At 34.0% G+C, this 11,557-nt stretch overlaps 1 protein-coding gene across 1 annotated transcript; it reads left to right on the forward strand.

Moving 5' to 3' along the window:
* The first annotated feature begins 1,068 nt into the window (after positions 1 to 1,068).
* LOC123686456 lies at positions 1,069 to 11,325 on the forward strand. Its single transcript, XM_045626607.1, has 5 exons — positions 1,069 to 1,215; positions 9,711 to 9,803; positions 9,905 to 9,988; positions 10,069 to 10,309; positions 10,367 to 11,325. The coding sequence occupies exons 4-5, from the start codon at positions 10,082 to 10,084 to the stop codon at positions 10,493 to 10,495; spliced, it is 357 nt and encodes a 118-aa protein (XP_045482563.1). The 5' UTR covers positions 1,069 to 1,215; positions 9,711 to 9,803; positions 9,905 to 9,988; positions 10,069 to 10,081; the 3' UTR covers positions 10,496 to 11,325.
* Positions 11,326 to 11,557: the final 232 nt, after the last annotated feature.

The following is an 11,557-nucleotide window of genomic DNA, read 5'->3' on the forward strand; positions in this document are numbered from 1 at the left end:
AAGTACAATGAGACTGAACACACAGTTACTGGATTCAGTCCTAAATATTTATTACAAGGAGATGATACTTCAATATTACCAAATGAACTAAGGAAAGCGAAGGACCAGAATAACCTAGAAAAGGATAGGAAAATTGCCTTAAAAAATAGTAATAGATACCATGAATACAATAAGAGAATATATGACAAGAACAGAAGGGAATACGATTTCAAAGTTGGCGACTCAGTATATGTTGAAAATGGTAATAAACTGAATCGAAAAAAATTAGACCAATTAAGAATTGGACCTTATATAATATTGAAAAAAATATCACAATCGATTTTTGAAATTAATACAGGACATAGAAAATCAGAATCGAATTTGTTTCATATTTCTAAATTGATTCCGATTCCTAATATAGAAGTAGCAGATGAAGGATGATATCGATTGTTTAGTAGTTTTGTACCAAAACTGTCTTCCTAGGGGGGGAGATGTAAGGAGACTGTTGTATGTTATCAAGTTACATTGTATGTCAAAGTGACAGAAGTAATTAAAACTGAATTTTGTATTAGAGAGAATTTCAATTCTGAATTGAATTGATTGAATAATTAACTTTGAATGTTGTTTCTTTTATTTCAGGTATGTTTTATAATTAATTAAATTGTGTTAATACCTGTTGTATTTTCCATGATAAAAAAATAAACTTTTATTTCAGAGAAACACTTCAATTGATTATTCAGTGACAGTTGTATTTTTTGGGTTATAACATTATATATATATATATATATATATATATATATATATATATATATATATATATATATGTAGGATTTCCCATATGCCTACTTATGCGTTTCGTCCCTGGCACACACACCGGACTCATCAGTGTGACTTTGGTATATTTGTGTGTGCCGTGTCACAGACGCTTGGGGAATTTATTATTATCGGGAGCCGCCGGGACCCGGCACCTTGTCGCATCTCGGTGAGTGAGTCTACCTCTTAACGTCTAGGCTACCGAATGCTGTGTTTTATTGTTGCTATGTGGAGCTTTATGAGAAGCCGCCACATATATAATGTTAGTTGCAGCCTATTGTCTTCTCCCAAAAAATTCTTAATTAAACGTGTAATTGAGAGTCTCCCAGAAAGTCGAGAATATGCATTCAAAAATTCCTTCAGTACCGAAACTGCAAGTTCAGCAAGTTCGAGGACATTAACAGCGGATATTGTCTTTGGAAGGTATAAATATATTATATATTGTAACGTGTTACGCCACTGCAGATATTTTCCGGGCGAATCAAAGTAATTTCGAAATAATGCAGGCGCGACGCATACATGTGTCTGAGGCTTCTTCAGATAATTTGACGATCGTTTTTACTCATTCTGATTTAGAGGTTCGTTATAAAGAATTGATTTTTGCCTGAGATTGATAAATTAATGGTTTTGTGTTTAACCCTTAATATACAAGGGGTAAGTTAACGAGTATATTTGCTTTCTCGCTATTTGTTACATATACAATGTTATTTAAGAGTTCCTTCGTTGCATGGTTTCCTTCATTTTGTCAGTTTTTTTGTCGTACTTAAATTTCCAAATTTACCTACTGCTTATGCTTAACAAAGAATTTAGGTTGAGCCTGCTTCTCGTGAATTATGAATTTACATTGGTTGTTATTTTGTTTCAAGTCAAATCAATGATATAGTTTTTTATTACGTAGTTATGTTTATCTGCATCCATATTTTTTTTTCTCTCATTTCAAGTTTTTTTTATGATTTCGGATTGGCTGCTCAAAAACAAATTTGTTATTTTTATTTGATTCATTACAAATCAATCGTTGAAACAGCCTCTTAATATTTTTCAAAATTGTTATTTAGGATTCATAATCACGGAGCAGGGTTAACTTTGAGAGATTATGCAAATCTGACATAGATGAAATTGCAGTTTTTGGTTTGGAAAGAAAACTCAATTTTTGGTTTGGAGAGAAATCTCAATTTATGGTTTGGAGAAAAAATCTCAATTTTTGGTTTGAAGAGAAGTTCCATTTTCTTGGTTTGGAAAGAAGTTCCATTCAAGTTGGGTTTGAAGAAGGAAATTCCAGTTTTTCTTTGAAGAGAGAAATAGCAGTACATACGTCGAGACCTACGTACCTATACTTGAATAAGGCGAATACGAAATCTACGCTGTGGATTCGTCTTTCGATTCCGACCCTACTTCCACGTCACCTGGAATAGTACTGAAGATAGTGATCCCGATTCAGTTGAAATACTGAAGATAAGTTCAGAAAATTTTTCTTTGTGAATTTGGACGCTGTTTGTAAATTAGAAATTTTATTTTAATTTGAAATAGATGGTTGGTTGGAATCTTGTTGATATTTATTGAGACCTATTCATAGTTTTCTAGAATCATATCGGTATGGGTGGAATGTTAGAATCACGACCACTCTCCGACTAGAGAGCCGCGCAAAATTTAAATTGTACCCGGTAAGGTTACAAATGGCGCCCATCGTGGGGCCTTAATCGCCTTCTCCCCTTGCAAGTTTTGATTCTGGGGGTTGTGCTTGGTCTCAGAATTTTTTCAGGTTTCCAACTAACTTTTTGTTTTTGAGAATCTAATCCACATTTTTTTATATAGCTCTTGAGATTCTGAATATTCTCGTGTTTAAAGTCAATTTACCACGAGATATTTTGCATTTTCAGGGAATGCTCGTAATTTCGTTCTTTTTCAATTTTGCTTTGATAGTATCACTTATTGATGTAAAATTTTTCGGAATGCCACATCTAAATCCATCTTTTCTCAAATCTTTTGAGTTGACCTATGAAATTAAAATTAGAGGTATTGAACCACCTTCTACAGTGGATGAGAAAAGAAAGATTTTGAGAGGTCTGTTGTCTCAGGAATCATCGAAGCGGAGTTTTTTCGAAGTTGTTGACAACTATACTTATGTTGAATCGTTAGGAGAGATCAGAGATACCTTAGCTGAGGTAACACAATTAATAAGTAATTTTGATGGTGTTAAAAACAGCGATGATTTTAAAAGAATAAACACTGGATTAGCACATGTGTCAGGTAGAGTACAAAGATTGAATACTGGCATTGACGAAACAAAACCAGAGAGACAAGCTTTGTATAGGGAAATTTTAAGTTTAGAGTCTGATTTTGCAGATAAGCTTGTACCCTCTACCCCTGATCGAACACAGTCACCTGTGTCGGTACCAATTTTTAAATGGGGAATCAAAAAATTCTCCGGAGATGGTGATCTGTTGAAATTTTTAGAGCATTTGAATTCTTTGAAATCGTCAAGGGGTTGTACTGATATTGACTTATTTGAATCTGCAGTTGATTTATTCGAAGCAGATGCATTCACTTGGTGGTATAGCAATCACACAAAAGGTCGTTTTAAGAATTGGCATGATCTAGTTTCACAACTTAAGAATACCTTCATTCAAAATAACTATGATATACTTAAATTAACAGAGATAAAGTCAAGGAAACAGAAATTTGGGAAAAATGTTTGTATATTCATTACTGAAATGGAATCTCAGTTTGGTAGGTTGAATTCTCCACCAACAGAAATTGAAATGGTGAATATTATTAGAAGTAATCTTTTACCAGATTACGTAAGAGCTTTGGTATTATACGATATTGATTCAATTCCTATGTTATTGAATTTATGCAAAAGAATTCAGGACACTTTGTCATTGAATACTAGGTCTTTTCATAGGGAGATGAATTATTCTGTTTCTCAGGTTAACTCTGATACCATTTGTTGGAACTGTGATATTTCAGGACATATGTTCAATCAATGTAAGATCCTCTGAAATGCTTTTGTTATAAATGTGGTAAGAAAAATTTCACAAAATTAAATTGTCCCAAGTGTTCAAAAAACGAGCGTGTTGGTCAGAATCAGGTGGGAGTTCCTGGCCAATCCGTTCGTCGACAAAATCCTGCCCCTACCCCAAAAGGAAGACAGCAAATAAAGAAAAATTAGAATCTCCACCACCTGATCCGGAGGGTTGGAAAGAATGGCTAGCTATAATCAAAAATTTTTATTTAACTGGCATACCAACTGTAAATTCAATTAGCGAACCATCTAACATTCAAAGTATTGAAAAATCTGATAGTAAAAATTCGGAAACTCTATCTATAAATGACCTACTCAATTTTAAGGAAAACGATAATCGCCCCTATATAAGTGTCACCATTGGTTCTGTCAAAGTAGATTCTTTGCTCGATACTGGCAGCAATGTTACAATTCTCGGTCAGCCTTCCCTATTTTTACTGAAAAAACTAACTTTGTCCATAAATTATGATATATCTCTTCATGTTACTACGGCTGACAGTCAAATACAGACTGTTTTAGGTTATGTTTGGCTACCTATAACATTGTTGGGAGTAACGAAGGATATGCAAATTTTGATAATCCCTTCAATAACTCAACCTTTAATTTTGGGAATGGATTTCATAAATTCATTCAATTTATCTTTGGATTTTGGTGCAGCAACTTTTGTTACCGAGCCTTTGAATCTCCCAGCTGTTCATGTTATTCAGAGTATTGACAATCTTTCGAACCTTCAAAAAGAAAAGTTACAATGTATGATTGATTTATATAAAACTATTGCACCCACAGATAGATTAGGTAGAACTCATGTGTATACGCATAGCATTGATACAAAGGATGCAAAACCTATAAGGCAGAGACAGTACCCCTTATCCCCTGCTATGCAGGAAATCTTAAACAAAGAAGTTGACCTATTGTTGGCTTTGGATGTCGTTCGCCCGGTTACAGAGTGTTCTCCATGGTTGAGTCCTCTCTGGTTGGTTAAAAAAACAGATGGTTCACATAGACTTTGCTTTGATGGACGTAAGTTGAACTCTGTAACTCAACAGGATGCATATCCCATGCCACTAATCGATTCAACCATAAGTAAGCTCAGGGACGCGGTTGTGATGACATCTTTAGATTTAAAAAATGCCTTTTATCAGATTCCTTTGGATGAGGAATCACAATTGAAAACAACGTTTGCTATTTCTGGTAGAGGATTGTTTTGTTTTAAAGTTTTACCATTCGGTCTTAATAATGCTGCACAAGCAATGTCGAAGGTAATGGACCTGGTCATAGGACCTGCCTTAGAGCCCTATGTTTTCTATTATCTAGACGACGTAATAGTTGTAACTCCCGATTTTGAAACTCATATAAGTGTGTTAGAGAAATTGTTTAATCGTTTGAAAGAGGCTAACCTCACAATCAATTTCGATAAATGTAAATTTTGTAGAAACTCTTCAAAATTTTTGGGATTTGTTGTTGATGCGGAAGGTCTGAGAACTGATCCAGAAAAGGTCAAAGCCATAGCGGAATATCCAATTCCCCAAAATACTACTCAAATAAGACGTTTGATAGGATTGTTAGGATACTATCGTAGATTTTTAAAGGATAGTTCTACTGTGTGCACCTATTACAGACTTACTTAAGGGAAAAAAGAAAGGGCAACCTATAACTTGGACTGTTGAGGCAGACCAAGCTTCAGTTAGAATTAAACAACTTCTAACATCTGCTCCTATTTTAGCAAGCCCCGATTTATCCAAGAGGTTCTTTATTGCCTGCGATGCCAGTCAAACAGGAGTTGGAGCAGTATTTTACCAAAAAGGGGATGGTTTAGAACATCCTGTTGCCTACTTTAGTAAGACCTTAAATAAATCTCAGAGGAAGTACTCCACGACGGAGAGAGAATGTTTGGCCATACTTTATGGGATTGAGAAGTTTCGGCCATATATTGAGGGTACGGAATTTACAGTTATTACTGACCACTCTTTTTTGACTTGGCTGCAGTCGATGAGGAATCCCTCTCCGAGAATTGCTAGATGGATTATGAAGCTTTCCTCTCATAAATTCACTATCATACACCGTAAAGGATCCCTTAATGTTATTGCAGATGCCATGTCTAGGTTGGATTCGGGTAACACAGGACAGATCGCTAATATCGATTTGAATTCATTTATTCCTGACGCTTGGTATAAGGATATGCTAATGAAAGTGAGGAACAATCCTCAAAATTTTCCTGACTTCAGGGTACAAAACAATGTGTTGTATAAACATATAACTTTAAAGAATAAACTTGTTAATGACTCTTCTGACTGGAAAATAGTTGTTCCTACTGCAAATAGGAAACAAATTTTGTCAATGTTTCATGATTTACCAACTAGTGCTCATCTTGGAGTATTTAAGACTCTCGCTCGTATATCTCAATTGTACTATTGGCCTCATATGAAAAACTCTATAGTAAAATTTGTTAGGAAATGTGTTATATGTGCTACGTGTAAAACAGATAACTTACCTCAAGCCGGTCTTATGGGAAATTATCGAAATATAAAACATCCTTTTCAACTGATCTCCGCGGATTTGTTGGGACCTTATCCCAGATCAAGACTTGGTAATCAATACGTTTTAGTGGTGACTAATCGAGGATTTATCGATTTATCGAGAACAGTGTGTTCCTTATTTTTGGTGTCCCGCAAATTATTATAGTAGATAATGGACCTCAGTTTGTTTCTCGAGAATTTAAGGCTCTCATGAATAAGTACAATGTTCAGAAGGTATGGTATAATGCATCTTATTTCCCACAAAATAATCCCACTGAAAGGGTTAATAAAGTTATTGTGACTGCAATAAGATCGTTTATTCACGATGACCACAAATCTTGGGATACTTATATCCATCAGATAGCCCAGGCTATACGTCTCGCTAAACACGAGGTAACAAATTATGCACCCTCTTTTCTGTGTTTTTGCCGAAACGTACCCGTGGATGGTTCATTTTACGGTAAGATATCAGAAAATGCAAGTAATTCACCTATTATTACTGAGAAAGTGTTGGATCTCGATTTGAAAGTCAAGTTACCTAAGCTTTATGAGGAAGTCGAAAAAAGGTTAAAACACGCACACGAATCAAATAAGGGTCGTTATGATTTGCGCAGGAGGGATATTCGGTTTAAAATGGGACAAAGGGTGTGGAAGCGTAATTTTGTGTTGTCTAATGCAAGCAACAATTATTCCGCTAAATTTGCCCCTAGATTCATACCCTCAATAGTAAATAAAATAATTTCTCCTGTAGTATATAATTTGATAGATCTGGACGGTAAAAACCTAGGAAATTTCCACGTAAGCCACATAAAACCAGATATTACTTAACTTGACGATGAGGATCTTTTAATTGAATCTGATCAAAAATAATGATACATCCCTATTATAAATTATCATTTGGATAACTTCATTGTAAACTCTGAACCAAAATAGTAGGAACCATGTATAGGATATTTAGCTCATATTTGTTTTAGGTTGAGAATAGATACATAATAATGAAAGTTCAGTATTATGTTCGATAAGTTTTTAGGTGGAGCTAAATATTTGTTTTCTGTTATTTTCGGTCAAGGGACAATATTTTTCAAATTTAGTATACATGGGGACCCTATAGAATTTGTCTGACGATATTTGTATCTGTGCAAATAAATAAATTAATTTGAGTGCAGGTATGGGTTGCGTTGGAGTTTATTGTGAAATTCGTCAGGTACCTTTGTGTATCATCCTTACTTTTTCTATTACATTATATATTCAGAGTTTACACACGTACATAATGTGAAATCATTTTTTCATGAATTTAGTATTTCCCCAGTTGAGTTTAACGCCTAGATTTCTTTTGTTGATAAATCCTTCATTATTTCAGTTACGAATTCGATTATGTATATGTAACTCTTTTGTCTTAAAATGGTAGAGACAACATCATTTTGCAAGTTTTCATCAAAACTTGCTGGCGCCCTTAGTTTAATTGTATAAGTAAAAAAAAAAACGGAGAATTTCATGAAGCAGAGGAATTTTTTTTTCGGGGAGTTGAGGGGATGTGTAACGTGTTACGCCACTGCAGATATTTTCCGGGCGAATCAAAGTAATTTCGAAATAATGCAGGCGCGACGCATACATGTGCGTCTTCAAGAGAGAGAATATCTTGACCATCACGGCAGTCTTCATATTCACCTGTCTCAACTTTGTCCATCAGCACAGGTTAAAATTTCAAAAAAACCCTAATTTTCATGATTATAACACGCGTCGGAAAAGTGCATTTGCCTTACCATCGGCCAGAATAGGGAAAAGCCAACAGGGCCCAAACCACACATGTATCAAATTGTATAATGAACTTCCAGAATCTTTCAAGAAATTGAGTCCCACCGTTTTTCACAAAAGAGTGAAAAAGTCACTTTTGGAGAAAACGATATATAGGTTGAGTGATTTTAAATTATATTAAATTTTGAACTGTGAGTTTGTTCGATTATGTGTTTTTTCTGTGTATATTCTTATACATTTAAATGTTTTTTATATTTATTTTTTATATATTTGACTAGCTTAGTATTTCTTTATACATTTGACTAACCATGTAAATTTTTGATGGTGATTATTTGTACATGTATATATATTTCATCGTGTGCAAATAAATATTATTATTATTATTATGTGTCTGAGGCTTCTTCAGATAATTTGACGATCGTTTTTACTCATTCTGATTTAGAGGTTCGTTAGAAAGAATTGATTTTTGCCTGAGATTGATAAATTAATGGTTTTGTGTTTAACCCTTAATATACAAGGGGTAAGTTAACGAGTATATTTGCTTTCTCGCTATTTGTTACATAAACAATGTTATTTTAGAGTTCCTTTGTTGCATGGTTTCCTTCATTTTTTCAGTTTTTTCGTCGTACTTAAATTTCCAAATTTACCTACTGCTTATGCTCAACAAAGAATTTAGGTTGAGCCTGCTTCTCGTGAATTATGAATTTACATTGGTTGTTATTTTGTTTCAAGTCAAATCAATGATATAGTTTTTTATTACGTAGTAATGTTTATCTGCATCCATATTTTTTTTCTCCCATTTCAAGTTTTTTTTATGATTTCGGATTGGCTGCTCAAAAACAAATTTGTTATTTTTATTTGATTCATGACAAATCAATCGTTGAAACAGCCTCTTAATATTTTTCAAAATTGTAATTTGGGATTCATAATCACGGAGCAGGGTCAACTTTGAGAGAATATGCAAATCTGACATAGATGAAATTGCAGTTTTTGGTTTGGAAAGAAAACTCAATTTTTGGTTTGGAGAGAAATCTCAATTTATGGTTTGGAGAAAAAAACTCAATTTTTGGTTTGAAGAGAAGTTCCATTTTCTTGGTTTGGAAAGAAGTTCCATTCAAGTTGGGTTTGAAGAAGGAAATTCCAGTTTTTCTTTGAAGAGAGAAATAGCAGTACCTACGTCGAGACCTACGTACCTATACTTGAATAAGGCGAATACGAAATCTACGCTGTGGATTCGTCTTTCGATTCCGACCCTACTTCCACGTCACCTGGAATAGTACTGAAGATAGTGATCCCGATTCAGTTGAAATACTGAAGATAAGTTCAGAAAACTTTCTATGTAAATTTGGACGCTGTTTGTAAATTAGAAATTTTATTTTAATTTGAAATAGATGGTTGGTTGGAATCTTGTTGATATTTATTGAGACCTATTCATAGTTTTCTAGAATCATATCTGTATGGGTGGAATGTTAGAATCACGACCACTCTCCGACTAGAGAGCCGCGCAAAATTTAAATTGTACCCGGTAAGGTTACAATATATGAATTTATTTTATTATTTATTTTTTTGAAATAATTTGAAGTCAAACTGAAGATGTCACTCAATATTTGAATATTTTTTTCTAGCTTTGAGTCATCTCCTGAAGAACATGCTGCTTCTTTAACCGAAAAAGCTGCTCCTTCAACTGAAAACTGCACAGCTGGGGGGCTCAAAAGAAAGTAGGTAGAAATAATTATTTCATAATAAGATGTTTCATAAAATATAATCTATTCAACACATCTAATTTTGGGTGCAATTTGAAATATTATACAATTTTTAGGTTTGAGGCTTTTGTAGATGAAGAAAATTTTCCATCAGTCATTACACCATCTAGCCCTGGAATTTCAAATATCACACTGAAAAAGTAAGTTCTCAGCCTGCTTAATTTTTTTTTAATTGCATCAGATTTTTCCTTGTAAATAGTTTTAATTTGAAAAATTGTAGGCGTAAACTCAATATGCCACGTTTCTTTGGCGACATAGAATATGAAGATCTGGAGGATCCAAATAGGCGAAAAATTTGTTGGAAAATCATTACAAATACAGTAAACAAGCTGAAGATAAAAATAAATAATTCACAAGCCAAAAGAAGACGGAGGAATAATAAAATATACTCACTAGAAAGTTTGACAAGTGATTTGAGAAAGAAAAACTGGATTTCAGAGAGTGCTGAAATGAATTTGAATGTAAATATTTTTCATTGCTTGAATTCAATTGATAAAAGACATACTTTAATTTTACAGAGTTCAATGACGGAATCAGCCAAGCAACTGTTTTCTCTCTTATTGAGAAAACGTAAAAGGAAATTCTCACCACAACTGAGGCAGTTTGCATTAACTCTGAATTTTTATTCGAAGAAGGCCTACAATTAGGTTCGTCGAACTTTTTCGAATGTGTTACCACATACAAGAACGCTTGCAAAGTGGTTTTCCACTGTTAATGCTTCTCCAAGTTTCATGGAAGAAGCTCTTTCTGCTATTAAAATAAAATGCATGGATGCTGCCCAAAAGGGTCATCAAATATTGTGCAATTTAGTGTTTGATGAAATATCAATCCGGAAAAAAATTGAATGGGATGGCAAAAAGAAATATGGATATGTAGATTTGGGTTTAAATGATAACACTGAGAATTCGGAAGAGGTCAGGGAAGCTTTGGTATTTATGCTGGTTTCTTTGAATAGTAGTTGGAAGATTCCTGTTGGTTATTTTTTAACCAATGGTTTAACTGGTAGAGAGAAGGCTAGTATATTGAATAATTGTTTGGAATTTCTCCATAAGAGCTCAGTTATTATTACCTCAATAACATTTGATGGTGCTCCATCAAATATGGCAATGGCATCTGCACTAGGTGCAAATTTTAATGTTAATAATTTGAAAACGTATTTTATTCATTCAATTACTCATGAAAAAGCATACATTTTTCTTGTTGCTAGTCACATGATAAAATTAGTTAGAAATTCATTGGGCAGTCAAAACATTTTGGAGGATAGAAATGGAAATAAAATAAACTGGGAATTTTTAGAAGAGTTATGCCACTTCCAGAATATCGAAGGATTGCATGCTGCTACTAAATTAAGAGCCAGGCACATGATGTGGATGGGGGAAAAATGTAGGTTAAACTTGCTGTCCAAACACTGAGTAAAAGTGTTGCAGAAGCTCTGGTTTTTTTGAATTTTGATTTAAAATTACCTCAATTTGAAAATTCAACAGCTACTGCAACATTTTGTAGAAATGGTTGAGTCCTCTTTGGTTGGTTAAAAAAACAGATGGTTCACATAGACTTTGCTTTGATGGACGTAAGTTGAACTCTGTAACTCAACAGGATGCATATCCCATGCCACTAATCGATTCAACCATAAGTAAGCTCAGGGACGCGGTTGTGATGACATCTTTAGATTTAAAAAATGCCTTTTATCAGATTCCTTTGGATGAGGA

Source organism: Harmonia axyridis, chromosome X (genome assembly GCF_914767665.1).
Source record: "Harmonia axyridis chromosome X, icHarAxyr1.1, whole genome shotgun sequence".
In the NCBI taxonomy this organism is placed as follows: domain Eukaryota; kingdom Metazoa; phylum Arthropoda; class Insecta; order Coleoptera; family Coccinellidae; genus Harmonia; species Harmonia axyridis.

Bases quoted from the DNA above. Each gene is read 5' to 3' on its own strand.
- LOC123686456 (XM_045626607.1), top strand. From the start codon at position 10,082: ATGCCACGTTTCTTTGGCGACATAGAATATGAAGATCTGGAGGATCCA. The intron at 10,310-10,366 runs GTAAATATTTTT...TTAATTTTACAG, and splicing joins GTGCTGAAATGAATTTGAAT to AGTTCAATGACGGAATCAGC.